General features: G+C 43.8%; 1 protein-coding gene across 7 annotated transcripts in view; it reads left to right on the top strand.

Moving 5' to 3' along the window:
* Nucleotides 1-16,177, top strand: part of nlgn2a (neuroligin 2a) — a 95,739-nt gene that overhangs the window by 21,792 nt on the left and 57,770 nt on the right. The window contains exons 4-5 of one of the 7 annotated variants that reach the window (XM_078291705.1): nucleotides 3,912-3,968; nucleotides 9,504-9,525. The exons of 4 other annotated variants lie outside the window; for them this stretch is intronic. In XM_078291705.1, coding sequence (XP_078147831.1) covers nucleotides 3,912-3,968; nucleotides 9,504-9,525 — 79 coding nt within the window. Of the gene's footprint in view, nucleotides 1-3,796; nucleotides 3,814-3,911; nucleotides 3,969-9,503; nucleotides 9,526-10,851; nucleotides 10,903-11,399; nucleotides 11,408-11,457; nucleotides 11,498-16,177 lie in introns of all 7 variants that reach the window. 2 more of the 7 variants (XM_078291706.1, XM_078291707.1) reach the window with 2 other exon arrangements.

The raw sequence follows: 16,177 nt of genomic DNA, 5'->3' as shown, positions 1-16,177 counted from the left end.
CTCAACTAACTAGTCACCGGAGCATTCCTTGTAACTTGCAACAGCTTAAAAGAAGGAAAAAAAAAAAACTTGATTTTTTTCCAAGCAGTTGCTCATGGGGATGCAGCGAAAGTGCACCATTAGTCTAGAAATCATGTAGTGAAAAAGTGGGACTTCTACAATGCTTACATCGGTAGAAATACAGCAACGCAACACAATGGGCAGTTGCTTGCAATGTGTCCTTGTGGTTGTGTCTTGCCTGTTAAAAAATACACCATACACCTACATAAGGCTGTAATTCTAGCACACTGAATGCCAGTAAGCTTTACCTGTGCAACATTACAACCCAAGGCGGTACACGATTGCCTGGCAAAGACCCACAGCGGGTTGAGAGGCTGCACAAATACAGCTTCCAAGGAGCCAGATTCAGCGCGCAGGCATTGTTTTTGCCTTTGTACAATAACTGAATATCGCATTAATCTTGCATGAATCCTCCTGAATCCTCCTGAATCGGTTTCCTGATTGCTTCCCTAACCAATACCCCCCAACATCCAGCTTAACGTGCCAGGCAACGCTCAGCGAAAAACAGCCCGGAAAACACACGGGCCAGCTTTTATCTGGTAACGATGACGGCTCGCACAATCAATTGAGCCGTTTTGTCCACCATTTTGTCCTCATTCTTTCAGCTCCGTATCAACAGCCTTTTTAAATTGCCGTGCTATGAAGTCGTGCTTTCTAGGCCACGCGGAAAGCACAACCTACTCTATTCAAGTAAGAACATATAGTGAAGAAGAGGAGAAAATAAGGCCGTGTCCTCCGGTGTCCAGCCAGCCTAGATGGCTCCATTCAGCTGTAGTGGCTTGTATCTCTGCTCTCTCCCTCCTTCCTTCTGCATCAGGTGCGGGAGAGCAGAAAGCTATCGGGCTGCAGTGCTGCTCTGTGCGGACGCAATGTTTAAAAAGATTGATAGAGCTCACAGCAGAGCCGTGCGCGCGCGTGCATGTGTGTGTGTGGTGAAGAGACGGATTATGGGTGAGACTGAGCTAAATTGAGAAAGAGAGAGAGAGAGAGAAAGCGTGTTACTACTCCGTCCTCTGTGTCAACTCTGATCAGAGAGAAACCACAGCCACCTGAGCCCCAAACCTGGAACATATTTCTGCCAGGGACAATGTCACCTCTCGCTCTCTCTCTGACACACACACACACACACAAGCACACACACAGAAAAGCACACACTGCAACATAAACAGGGAGGCACAAAGCAAACAGGGACATGCCCTTAAAAAAGAAATGTTCCATCAAAACTAATTTGACAGACACAGACGAAGCTGTTGATTGCTACATAACATTGATTTACATTAAATTACATTACATTCAGCGATGTAGTGGAAAGTAAACCCACCTAAACTCAGTTTATGTGGAATACCACCTAATGTAATTCATATGAGGACAGGGTCTTTTAAGGAAGAAAAGCATAATTTAATGCCTTTCTGAAAATATTGTTGATTTACATTTACATGACATAAAATGTGTTGTCAGGAATGGGTAGGCTGCCTTCAAAAGATGATCCATAAAAGATTATTGATTAGCTGTTTACACAATTTATTCCACTTTTCACAGACTGCCAAAAGACAAATTCCAAAAAAAAAATCCCTATTTTTTTTTTCTAAAAGTATGATTACTGTTCCAGTTTTCCAAAAGTAACAACGCTGTTCCAGCGTGATAATTTTTTCCTTACAGTAACTGTATCGTATCTGTACCAGATTTCAAAATCAGATTATTGTAATCCCATTACATGTAATCCGTTCCACCCCGACTCTTTGTGTCGCACAATACAAACACCAAAGGCAGCTATTAACTACTGCATCCTTATTCCAGCCTTGATATGGCATCTGATTTTTTGTCTAATAATAGATCCAGTTATGAGCTCAAGGCCATACTGGCAAACATAAAATAATTGCTCTCTGAGGCGTCTGTTGTTTACCTAGAAATCACGATTTTAGACTCATCTGTTCCTGTTCGTCATTATGATCCACACACAGGAAAACAGTATGGTCTGAAGCATAGCATGTCACAGCAAATTAGTTCAAGTGCAGTCTGTATAAGAGAATAAAATATCAACCGAACGGAAGTATGTCTGCGGCCTTGGCGGCGAAAGCACACAATGTGAACGTTATACAACTTCATATGGCGATATGGGGAGGGAAAAGAACATTGGTTTCACAAGAAGAAGATGAAGAAAGAGCCGTTCGCAGTTATTCTCTGTTCGCTCTCACTGGCTGGATATGGTGGAAAATTATTAGTGACTCTCTCTCTCTCTAGATGAAATCCAAGAGGGGTGGGAGGGAGGGAGAGAGAGAGAGAGAGAACTGCAAGAGAGAGAGAGAGAGAGAGAGAGAGAGAGAACATGAGAGAGGAAGAGATTACAAGAGCATGAGAGAGCGAGATAGACAGACATAAAAAGAGAGAGACGGAGATCCAGACAGAGCAGACAAATGCTGAGGGAGACAAATAGACAGACAGAGAGTGAGAGAGATATATGTGTTTACTTACACAGGCTGTTCGGGATAGCAGCACTTATCCTGGTTAAAGTCACATTCTGGATAAACTCTGTGCATGTATACATCCTGTTCATATATATCTCTGTGTACACAAATTAAAAACAATAATCCAAATATTACCATGGGAAAAGAACCAACACAGATAACAAAAAACAACAATACACAGGATGACAATTTTATTTATTTATTTATTTGTTTGTTTTTACAGGGACAGTGTACATTCATAATCATTACTGTAAACATGCCAGATTTAGCCATAAGGCTGATTTTCATCTGCAGTCCCTGGGCAGGTTGATGGATTTCATAAAAGATAAAGATAAGCCTAAATAAAATGACAAACAGCATTCCGTACATTACAAAAAAGAAAAGAGAGACAGAGACATGCGAGCGAGATGAAACAAAACAAACAAAACAACACAAAATATAAGACTTATCATGCATTGGATGTGACAGACAACAAAGACAACCTGGGTTTAGGTTAACCTATATTATGGAATACATAATAATATAATACATTATTATACAGTTTTAATAATACTCAATTCTCATAATTGGGATATCATCTTATCTGGGATATTGTAAACAGCATATGCCTTAATTCTTAAACAGAATGCAGAGTTGGAAATTAACACCCACCAAACGCCAAATGCTGGAAAAATGTGGGTCATATATGGGTTATATACAGTCTTTGGTTTCTGCCATGTCCCTGCTGGCCAGCCAATCACATCAAAGCAAAACAATGGCTCTGTATCAAACAGGCTTTTGATTGGCTGTCTTTTACGCTGGCTCTAAACAAAGTGGTAGCATCTAAACTTGCATGTCTCTGCTGCCTGGGTGGTTAACTAGCCTAATGTTAGTTGAGCAAGACAAAAAAAAAAAGGTCAGTTGTATAAATGAGTGAGCGATTAAAAATTAAAAATCTGCTCTTTTCTCTTTATTAAATGTTTCATACAGCACCTGATTCTACACACGAAATAGCATTGAAAATGGGTAGGATGACATATTCCTATGAAAAATGTATGTTAATTATTTTGGCCGGCGAAAATTATTCTCGGCAGGTCATTTTTTTAGCCAGGTGAGCCGAAGCGTTAACTTCCCACACTATCCCGCATGATATTGTAATATGAATATGCGTGTAAAGAGAGACAGGCGAGCAAACGAAAAATGAAAAGAAGAAGGCAGAGGGAGACAGAAAGACGGTGGAAGACAGAAAGCGGAAAAGACAGAGAGAGGGAGAGAGAGAGAGAGAGAGAGAGAGAGAGGGGAGGGGGGGGTATTAGCGGGAGTGATGGCGGCACCAGAGGAGGCCTGCGTCTCCACGCTTTGTGTTTGTTGATGGCGAGCGAGATGAAAGCAGTCGGAGAGCCGGAGTGGCTTTATCGCCGCGGCAAGAGCCACTCCAGCAAGAAACGGAAGACAAAAGAAGACGTTCGCGATGCTCTCTCCTGGACGCCAAGATGCTGGATGGTGTGGAGGCATAATCAGAGTGTGTGTGTGTGTGTGTGTGTGTGTGTGACAAATGCAAGTCTTTGTCTCTGCTCTCTTTTTGTCTGCGTCCACGTATTTTTCTCAATTTCCTCATCCTCTCTGCCCCCCCCCCCCCCCCCCCCCCCCCCCCCCCCCCTTCTCTCTTCTCTCTCTCTTGCTCCCTCTCCCCTTCCCACTCTGTCTCTTTCCCTCTGTGTTATGTGCTGCTTCGACTCTGGTTATAGCTCTACTAACAGACGTTGGCCTGTGGGCAATGCAGCATCCCTCCATATCGGGTTCTCTGCCTCTTGCTCTCTGACACACACACACACACGCAACGCACTCCCAAACACTTTCTCCCCCCCGTGACAGTACTCACTCTGCAAACCCTTAACTCCCTCGTTTTGGAAAACAGCGGTATAGCGAGGCTGGAGACTTGGCACGTTTGATCTTTTCCCTATAATTAGGATGTGGCACCATCCAGGGAGACGCTTCACTACGGCTCTCCTGCTGAATCTCTCCTTTTCCCTGTCGGCTTTTCACCACGTCGGACGCAGAATAATACTTTATATACTGTACAATGCCGGTTTTAACAGCCAAATCTCTGAATATTGAAACACTAAAGGACAGGCAGACAGCGGGCAATCAGCGATGAGCAATGTGCAGGACGGCATCCATTCAATTATTTATTTCGCCATTTTTTACATCCTTATGCGCCGAGTACAAATGACTTCATAAGAGGATTTTGAATGGAATGAGAAGGCACAGGGACAAGATGGAGTAGTATATTGAAAAATGATGAAAGGGAAAAAAAAAAGCAGCGAAGAGCAGCAAGGAGGAGGGAACAGAACGGAATGGAACGAGCTAAAACAGAACGGAGGCAGGACGAGAACAAAATTGAACGGCGCGCGGTGTGAAAAAAAACCCCGGCGCAGGACAGATCAGAATGCCACAAAAACCTGAACAGAACAGCCCCGGTGCAGCGCACGACGCAGAATAGTGCGACGCTGTACGACATAGGACAGCACGGCACGGCACAGTACAAAAGAGCGCAGAACAGAAGGGATGTCAGAGAATCGGAGGCTCCTGCAGCAAAGGATCAACATTGCTGTCAAACTAACCTTATTTCAGCATTACTACAGAGACTCAATCTCTTGTCTCTTTCTCTCACTCTCTCTCTCTCTCTCTCTCTCTCTCTCTCTCTCGGTGGGCCTGTCGGTTATTTGCTGCCGAAGCTCCCTGCCTCCCCATTACCTCAACGCTCGGCCCACGTTGTGTCAAGGTTGTGTCAATATCGTGTCGAATACACCTACTCCGCCGCACGCTGACAGATAGTATTTTATTGAGCTGGAAACCCTTTGACAAGACAAAGAAAGTGCAAAGGAAGGAGGGGAGGGAAGGCTGAGGGAAATACAGAGTTGAAAAGAGAGAGAGAGAGAGCGTGGATCGGAAGGCACCGGGAGATACAGCGGGGGGACGGCGGGGGAGAACGAGCTTGAAAGAGAGAGAGAGAGGGAGAGAGATAGAGGGAAAGAGGGAGCTAGTTGGCGCCGTGTCGCCTGTCAGCTAGCTTAGCGCTGGGGAAAAAGCTCAACACAGTTTTTTGTTTCGCACTTGGCCGGGTTTACTGCCGTGTGTAGCGGCTATAAGGGACTCAGGGAAGCAACAGCGAAGGCTGGCTCAGCTCCTCTTCCACTCCCGGGCCTCGGCGGATACTCGAACGCTGGCTTTGAGCTAGCCAAGAGCTGCTGTGGGTCTATTTAATCCGAATCAATAAACTTTAAAGTGCTCACTGAAACAAGTGAAGTTTAGAATTGTCAAATTGTGTTGCGGAGAAGACCTCCCAGCAGGCATTAGTGCGATCAGTAATGCTGGTTGTAGAGTTGGGACGCATTGGTGGAGAATTATAGGTGAGTGTGTGGGCGATATACAGCGTTTGGAGCTTTGGAGTTGAAATGTACACTCTTCAGCATTCAAGCACACTGAATCTGACGGAAGGAAAGAAGTTTTGCAAGTTAGAGTGCAAGTGCTGTGTAGCGCTGCCTCTTTAGTGCTGCTTTTAGAGGGAAAAGTTGCATTGTTTGCTGCTCTACCAATAGAGAATAGATGATGATACATGCTAGGTGACTTCCGCAACGGCTACCACTGTTTGAATATGGTCTTAGGGAATAGAGCCACACTCAGTTCAGCAGTTTCTCTATTATTTATACATCCCCATTCTCATAAAGCTGTAGTGGAAATAAACATAGTGGAGAGTATATGCCCTTTACTAGGGGTGATGGAGAGAGCATGGCACCGCATTGATAGCTGGGCGGTGTGTGATAGCGGAGGCTTCAGAGCGGGACTCTGTCAATTATGGACGCATGCCCAGCCTCCGTAGTCACTTCTCAATAATCGTCCTCTGCAAACATCTGTTTCGTTCCTCCGCCGCACGCTGCCATCTCCAAACCTGATGCGATGAGCGTTTGTTTCAGAAGTTAACCCTTCGGCAGAGGGAGAGAAATGCCGCTCTGGAATGTGAATACTCGATATGTAATATATGCCATTTGGTGGAAGCTTTTATCCTAAATGAAAGAACTACAGGATAGGAGTTACAGTAACACGAGTGCATACTTTTACATTTTTAGGATAAGTGGCTCCACTAGCAGAGGCAGTGCCATGATTTACACATTAAGCAGACTCACTTTGTTTTAGCTCTGCACCGGGTCTGAAATTAATACCTGCCAAGCGCCAAATGCCAGTAAATTCAGTCTGCTGGTAACTTTTAGAACATGATACATTTCAACGCCTCAGCCTTTGGTCTCTTCCTGTGGTCAAACTTTGTCCCCGCTGGCCACCGTACACTACCTCTGACCATGAGCCAATCAAATCAAAGCAAGAACAGTAGCAATTCTGTTACACTGGTTCTACACAAAGCTACCGCGTCTAAACATTCTGCACTAAATAGGTAGCATTAATTGAAAATAAATAGAAATAAATCTCAATACTTCACTGCTTACCATCAACCCCAACAATGGATGCAACCATTCTCCAAGGATCATTTTTCAGACATTTGTTGCAGAGATCTGGCAAACTTTGAATGGCTATAATCAACTTCTCGCCCATTTTGCTCTTGCCAGGCAGAACTATTGTTCATGAGACTAAATCACATCGGTAGGGAAACAAGGAAGCTTGGAAATCTGATTGGCTGTTGACGGCAGATAACTGCAGGAACTTCAGCTGTGGCCAACTTCTCACGGCCGACAAGCTTGTTGAGCGTCCGTTCATCAGCTGAGTTTCCCTCGTCGCTCAGTTCTGTAGGAAATGAATGGATTTCTGGTGACTTGTTGATCATGTTGCTTGCAGTCTGAACGCACAGTTAAGATTAATATCGAAGTGGTGAACAGTCTAACTTCAACAGTGTGTGCATGTGTGCGTGTGTGACTGTGTGTGTGTCAGGGGGTGGGGTGGTAATACATCATGTTGTACTCCATGATGAATAACAAACTTGATCAATTGCATAATTGAGTGAGCAAGTTTTAAATTAACGCATAGTACCTGATTCTAAACACAAAATGGCATTAAAAGCAGGTAGGATGACCCATTTGACTATGAAATATATATATATATTAATTATTATGGCTGGTAACAAAATATTCTTGGAAGGTACTTTTTTTTGTTTGTTTACCAGCCCTTGGCAGGTGAGCCAGAAAGTTAATTTTGGGCACTGGCTCCACATCATCGCAGGGGAGAGCTTTGGCTAAAGCTGTTGTCAAGTGGGAGTACAGGTGGAAAAACTCCATCTGTCATAATCCAGCAGGGCGCTAAAAACAAGGGTGTTGACATCCGCCAGCAGCTCGCCGCACATCAGATTACCTGTCGAGCCAGACAAGATAAGAACCAGATAAGTGGGTGGTGGTAATCCATACGCCCCCTAGGGTGCCATGGAGCACCGACAGGAAGATTTCCATGCAGGTGAATATGTTTGATTACACATGAGCGGCCCCACACACGCACACACATCACCACACACACCAGCCCACCCTGTGGTGCGGCGTAGCCAGGCTCCTGGCAGTACCGCTGCACGGCAGATCCCAGAGATCAGAGCGCAAACCGCATGCCTGCTGAGGAGACACAAAACACACACGCCAACACACACAGCACTAACAGACAGACACAGCAGGAAAGATGAATCAGCCTCTCGCTGCGTGTGCACACACATGCAGTTTTCCTGTTACATGTCGAGAAAGTTGCTTTGTTGACTTACAGACGTGCCGCTCACTTTCACCAGCCTTGTCTCTTTCTGACTCGCTGCTTCCTTCAGTAGCCGCGTTGGTGCGTTTATACCTGCATTGTTTTGTAACGCTCGGACTAGCGTTCCAATTAAGCAGGTATTGTTATGTATGAGATGGAGAGCGGTGGGTAGTGGCGGAGCTGACAGCAGTACTTAATGGGAACGCTGGTGTCTGGATGGAGGAGACAGGGAGACTCTCCAGACCCAATTTATTGTTTCTCTGCTCCTCCTGGTGGAGCTCCCGCTACAGGCGAGACACACACACACACACACACACGCACACACACACACACACACACACACACACAGAAATAGAAAAGGAATACATTACATCGACAAACACACACGCACAAAGGCTAAGCACACACAACCATAGACACAAACTGACACACATACACACAGTTTCACATATAACAAAACACACAAACGGGCTGTGGAGGCCAGTCTCTCTGTGTGTGTGTGTGTGTGTGTGTGTGTGTGTGTGTGTGTGTGTGTGTGTGTGTGTGTGTCCACCAGAGGTGTGTCTAACGCCTGCTGAATAGAGCTATTAGTTATCAACAGGACTGGAGCAATCACTGTGGCACTGTTAGTGTGTATGTGCTTATGGCTTATGTGTGCGCACTAAATATATATACAGTATAGATATACGTGTGTGTGTGTGCTTGCGTGTATATGCAGTTAATCAGTGAGTGAGTTAATCTGTGTATCAATAATGATAATAATAACCTAGATCTTTATAGAGCATTTAAAGAGCACTCAGTTATAACATGCTTTACAAGATAAATAAAAATGTAAGCAGTAAAAATGTGAACAATAAATAAAGAATAAAATACAAAAATGCAAATGAACAGAGCAGAAGAAATGAAAAACAGAATACAGACCAATGTGTGTGCAAGTGTGGGCGTAATGTGTTTGTGTGTTTATAAGTGAAGGCCCTCTCACTCTATAGGGAAGTGGGGGTGGGATGGGGGGGTAGACAAGCCAGCCATTGGATCCCAGCCTCTCTCATCGGGGCCTCGCCGCAACACACACTCGCACTCATTCAGTCCCAATTAGACCCCAGACACCCCGTGAAACCAGGGCTGGAACGCCGGGCCCAGTAATGGGCAGATCGTTATAGGAGGAGGGAAGGAGGGAGGGCAGAGAGGCCGAGGGAGAAGGAGGGAGGGAGGGAGGAGGATAAGGGGATAATGAGAGGTCGCATGAGGATAGAGGAGGAGGAGGAGGAGGAAGAGGAGAAGGAGGGTGAGAGAATGGTTCAATGAGTGCATTTGGGCACACAGACATACACAGATGTGCACATGCGAGGGCTAGAAATGCACGGATATGCACTTAAATGCACACGCACACACATATGCTTGCATGACTATACTTGTGAGGACCTTCCATTACCTGCAATCCTTCCTTAAATTAATAATCTGCGATATTTCCAAATAGATAAATGTCTGTTTCACTATACTCGATTGATATAGCAAGTAATCCAACCAATACCAAGTTCGTGAAAGCTTTTACATTTGCTGTTTTAAACACCTGGTGTCTGGTAGGTCTTTCCCAGGAAAAACCCTCTTCTTGTGAGGAAATTTGGTCCTCATAAGGATAGAAGTAGGCTACAGGAACATTTTCACACACACAGAGAGGGTTGTCACACACAAGGGTTGTTTTTAGGACAGTTTTAAAGCAATAAGCCACGAGAGGCCATGGTTTACAGTAATTATAGAACAGCTAAGATGTGTTGTCAGGTACAACGCAAGGCGGAGGCATAAAACGGCAGTAAAACACACATTTTAATTTAAAAAAACGAACGCTAATGTTCAAGAAATCTTTTATTGTTTAATCGATGATAATTACACGCTATTTTTTTTCCCACCTCGCAATATTGTCCTGGAGCAATAAGCAAAGTGGCTGTTAAGCGACATGCAAAGTGGTTGTTAGCGCATTAATATTGAAATGAACTGTTATGCAGTTCAAGGTGTGTGTTTAACTGATGCCCTAAAATGTGACTCAGCAAATCTGAAGTGAGGACTATCCCAAACGCACACACACACACACACACACACACACACAAGAGGGTTGTTTTTTAGGAGAGTTGTTATTTATACCACCACCAATCCAGAGTGAAGGGTCTGGAGAGACAAGATGAAGGAGAGAATAAGGAGAGGAGGAGGAGGAGGAGGAGGAGGAGGAGGAGAGGGGTCAGCTGAAGTCCAAAAGGCTTAAGGCTGGAAGAGAGGGATGTGGAAAATGGAAGAGAAGAGTGAAGAGAGAGAGAGAGCGGGAGCGCTGGGAAAAAACGAGGACAATGCCTGTGTTTGTGTCGTCTTTGTCACTGTGGCATTTTGGAGGACAGAGAGGGGCTCTGTGTGTGTGTGTGTGTGTGTGTGTGTGTGGGTGTGCATGTGCGTGCGTGTGTGTGTGTGTGTGTGCGCGCGTGTGTGTGTATTCACTTCCCCATCCACTCAATTTGCGGAATTGATCCGGTCCCTAATAGTGAGCAAAACAAAAAGTCAGCCTAATCCAACCACTATTTATAACACTGATGGGAGAGAGAAAAAGAGAGAAAGAGTGAGAGAGTGAGAGAGAGAGAGACAGAGAGAGAGAGACAGAGAGAGAGAGAGAGGAAGGGTGGATGAGAGGCATAATTGAACAATAGAAGAACTACAAAAGGCTGCGACAAAGAGGGAGAGAAGAAAGACAGATTGAGGAAGAAAAGAGAGGCAGAGAGATAGAGTGAGAAAGGAAAGGAGGAGAGAGGGTGTGATAGAGCAACAGACGAGAGAGAGAGAGCGAGAGAGAGAGAGAGAGAGACCACTAAGTGAAATTGGAATAAAAACAAGTGGTCTGAACACACTGGGCTTCTGGCCGAGGTATGAGAGAGGTTACAAATAGACTCTCACAGCAAAAGGCTAGCCAATGGTAGATTAAGAGAGAGAGAGAGAGAGAGAGGGATGAAGAAAATAGAGATCAGAAAACAAACGAGTGGAGAAGATGGGAGGCCGCAGTGGAGGACGGGACCGAAGAGAGCGAAAGATAAAGAATTGGAGAGCGAGATAGATTGAGAGCGAGGGGAAGGGCAATAGGGAAAGGAGAGCACTTGTTTGTGGCAGGAGTGAAAGGCAAAGAATTAGAGGTAGATTGAGTGGCGAAGCGGGAGAGAGAGAAAGAGAGAGAGAGAGAGAGAGAGGGAGACAGATGGACAGAGAGAGAAAATGAGAGAGGAGTGCACTTGTTTTTTGGAGACGTTATTGAGTCTAATAAGAGTATGTTGTTGTAAGACAGGCTCGGGCGGCTCTTCTTAGTCCCAGCGGCTCCACTCATCTTTTCTCTCTCTCTCGCTTTCTCTGCTCGTTGTTTTTTTTTTTTTTTTTTTACCTCGCCCACACTTAATCTGCTGAGAAAAAAAAAAAAAGAAACATCCCTGTCTGATTTTGGACAGGAAAAGTAGATGCCGGAGGTGCTCGGCTCCAAATACAAAGGGCTCAGGACATTACAAAAACCACAAGAATAACCAGCTCTCACCATGTAATTGCGGAATAAAGGCACACAGTTCATGCTAGGGCTGAACAATTAATCGAAATTTTATCGAAATCGCAATATGGCCTACTGCAATTTTCAAATCGCAGGAGGCGCAATATTTGTTAAAGGCGAAATGTGTGTCAAAATACCATTTTAAATTAAATATTGTCGTGCTGCAGAGATGTCCTGGCCTACACATCATATTCTACAGACTTAAGAAAACATCTTTGTTTGGTACAGATCCCCGCAAAAATCACACCATAATCATTTTAATACGTTTTTCAATGAAAATGAGAATAATGATGTAAAAATGATCATTCCCTCTAATATCGCAAATCATGTCGCAATTGCAATATCAGTCAAAATAATCGCAATTAGATATTTTTTCAAAATCGTTCAGCCCTAGTTCATGCTTTTTTTAAAAGAGTTTGCTATTTTTGTGGGTTTTGTATTGTGTTTCAGTTAAAAAATATCTTTGGCAGACCACATGGCCACGCTAGTATCAGTTCTTCACTGAATACAAGGGATGGCAATATTAATAATGTACAATATTGGCTAATAATAGTGACAATACAATGCTAGATAGCTAGCTAAAAGATAGATAGATAGATAGATAGATAGATAGATAGATAGATAGATAGATAGGGTCTAGATAGATAGATAGATAGATAGATAGAGAGGTTGCTAGCTAGCTAGGTAGCTAATTAGCTTGCAGGCTAGGTAGCTAGGTAGCAAAGTATGTAGGTTGGTTGGTTGGTCGATAGAATAACATTTTATATCAATTTTAGCATGAAAAATCAGTTTAGCTTTATATTCTGCATTTTCTATACATCAATTTATATGTATATTCTATATATTTGAGAAAAAAAGTTACCTAGATCATAACAATAATAGCTTATTCCATAGTGAGTTTAAGCTTTCATTCCAACAGTCATTTTCCAAGATGGCGGCTGTCTTGTCTTTGAGCAGAAACTCTTCACTTGTTCTGTCTGTTGTTTGGTAGCATATTGCTGTGTGTTGCGGTGTGTATACCCCGAGGTGGGTGTTTGCTTGCTGTCACGGGCAGAAAAGTCGGCGTAGACAGAGTACAAACAGTACTGCAGCTAGGATCATCCCGGCTCCTCGCTGGTCCCCATAGCTCCAGTGTTATAGCTCAGGCAGACAGCAAGAACACAGGCAACAAGAGCAACACTCGGTGTGTGTGCGGTGTGTCTGTGTGTGTCCTCAATCTGTACCGAACACTCACTGCTAATAAAATACTAGCTTAAGGAAATGGTGGAGCTTTCTATTTCTCCCTGATAAAAATATATTTTTTATCTGTGACCCTCTCAAAATCTGAATCGGAATAATTTCTTTTTCTGTGACCTTTGCAAAATTAGAAACATTTTTCCTGTGACCCTCCATGACACATATATCAATAGTAAAGCACACACACACATGCACACACACACACACACACACAAGGCTGATTTTAGCTTTAACAAGCCCCTGCAATGGCTGCACTTCTTAGCCTACTTATAGATTCCCAATTTTCTAAAGTCATTAAGCTGTAAGGGAAGACTGTCATTGCTAGCCAATTAGCTGTGCCTCACTAGTACATGACTGTGCCATGGGTATCTGCATGCATGTACACCGCCACAGGATTTTCTGTCAATGCATTTATGCATTCCACTTGCACTTACTATCTCATAAGCCCCTCTACAGACAGGCACATGCTGTACATGCATGGACACACTGGAAGCGGATCAATCATCTTCAATGGCCCAACAGGCACTAAAAGTGTCAAGTGGTGCGTCAAACCACTTTGACACATCTGCACCAAGACAGAGAACCAAAACAGCTGTTTTTCTAAGGTTTCTGGAGGGTTAGGGTTAGATGTTTACAAATGTAATATTTTTCTATAAGGAAATGTTCTAATTGTTAATTATCTTCATATGCACATGTTATTATGCATGCTTTAATCAGGGTGTTGAGAAGTACAGCACATTGAGATTGAGGTCATGGAGGGTGGTAAAACTTTCCATTAACTTGCCTACTTGACAAAGATGAGGATAGATGGATGACAAAATGCTAATTAATAAAATCTATAATACATGTACTGTACACTCACCGAGCACTTTATTAGGAACACCTGTACACCTGCTTGTTCATGCAATTATCCATTCAGCCAATCATGTGGCAGCAGTGCAATGCATAAGATCATGCAGATACATGTCAGCAGCTTCAGTTCATGTTCACATTAAACATCAGAATGGGGAAAAAATGTGATCTCAGTGACTTTGACTGTGGCATGGTTGTTGGTGCCAGACGGGCTGGTTTGAGTATTTCTGAAACTGCTGATCTCCTGGGATTTTCACGCACAACAATCTCTAGAGGTTACACAGAATGGTGCGGAAAAAAAAAACATCCAGTGAGCGGCGGTTCTGAGGACGGAAACACCTTGTTGATGAGAGAGGTCAGAGGAGAATGGCCAGACTGGTTGGAGCTGACAGAAAGGCGACAGTAACTCAGATAACCTCTTTACAACTGTGGTGAGCAGAAAAGCATCTCAGAATGCACAACCTGTCGAACCTTGAGGCGGATGTCACTTTGGTAGCCGGTTGACACTGAGCTGAAAGCTGATACCTACCCAGTGTTAGTATGGTGTTCCTAATAAAGTGCTCGGTGAGTGTATAGGACTGCAAACAAAGAGGGTAATCTAAATAGTTGAATACCATCGTTCACATGCATGGGCAATATATAAACACTACAGTTTAGTTTCTGGGACCAAACAGTGGTATTTGAAGGGGTTACAGGGCAACCCAGTGAAATGAGAGATAGCTTAATTTCACTACTCTTTCCCTCACCAGGAGTCAGCTAATGACAGAATGTATAAGGGTGACTATTTTGATCCGCCCCACTGTTGTTACCTCCACACCTACAGTACGGACAGTCATATAATTCTGTAGTAAATCAAAACGAAAGGCAAAAATCTTCTCAGATGGGGTTCCTTTCAACAAAACCTGTGTCAAATAGGGATCTGTGGACTAATGTGTATCTACTAGCCGGTCTCCAAATATCAGAAGCAGACTGTAGAATGTATTTTATGTCACTCTAACAAAATGATATAGCAATGTTGCCCATAGTGGGGGTGAAATGTAGGTGGCAGCACTGCTGATGCTTTGAATCTCCAGCCTGCAGTGTGTCATAGAAGTGTCAAATTAGGAGTGTGCGTTTATCACATCCAGCTCTATATTTGTACTGCGTCTCTGTGGACCTTCCATTAACTTAACCCTCACCTTAACCTTTACCTTTCACTGCTACATGCCTAACCTTAACCCTTAACCCTTAACCCTTGCCATGACTTGAACCTAATTCTAACCTAACACTAAACCTAATTCCTAACCATTTTCAAAGTTAGGACTAGCAAAATGTCCTCACTTTTCTTAAAAATGCTTATTTCCCATGTCCAGAAATCAACCCGGTCCTCACAAGTATGATAATGCAAGCGCACCTGCACACCCACACCCACACACATGCATCTCCCAGATGCAATCAGCGTGGCCTTTGCCTTGATCCATAGTGCTCTAACGATTAAGCCTTAGCCTGGCTGGGCGGCCTATAGGCCAGCTCTGCTGCTCTGCATCTCATCACATCCCATTCATCACCCCACGTCTGTCTCCACCTCCGGCCCTCCATCACATCAGCCTGCCATTGAACTCCTATTGACCCACGCGCGCACACACACACACACACACACACACACACACACGCACACACACACACACACACAGACTCTCAGCTCAATTGAGACAACAGACAACCACACAGTTAGACGGCAGTTAGGTTTGTGAATGTTACTTTCCCAATGCAATTCATCCCAGGTTTCTCAAGACCGGCTTACAGTTTGGTCAAATTCGAAGCCTCAATCCGTTGCTGCATTATGACGCCCTCTGGTGAAACATTGTCACCCCACCACTGGCTTTATTTTTGTTTTGACTCAATGGACTGAAGGCATTTTTTGGCACGCTCAAATTGCCTGCCTCAGGTTTTTGATACAAGCATCGATAATAGTTGACAGATAAATGTGAATTTCTCATGTATTTTCAGGCTGGTTATGGTGTCAAGCATTGAAGGAAATCAGACCTGTAGTTCCCGGGCTGTGAAAGTTGTGAAAAACTTGTTTTCTATGTACAAGTGAAACTCTTTAAGAGTTTTTTCTGATAAAATTTACATGGACAAATATAGCCTGGTTTGGGGCTTTAGCAAGAGTGTTTTTCACAAAATGTATTCTTAATCAGGAAGATGCATTACATATTTAGTGTAAAAGCCCCAATCCAGAATACATTTAGCCTCATAAATGTGACGTATAGACACATTTCCCTTAAACAGTTTGACTTGCACA

The sequence above is a fragment of the Centroberyx gerrardi genome, chromosome 23, assembly GCF_048128805.1.
Source record: "Centroberyx gerrardi isolate f3 chromosome 23, fCenGer3.hap1.cur.20231027, whole genome shotgun sequence".
In the NCBI taxonomy this organism is placed as follows: Eukaryota; Metazoa; Chordata; class Actinopteri; order Beryciformes; family Berycidae; genus Centroberyx; species Centroberyx gerrardi.
This window is presented reverse-complemented; position numbering and strand designations above follow the sequence as displayed.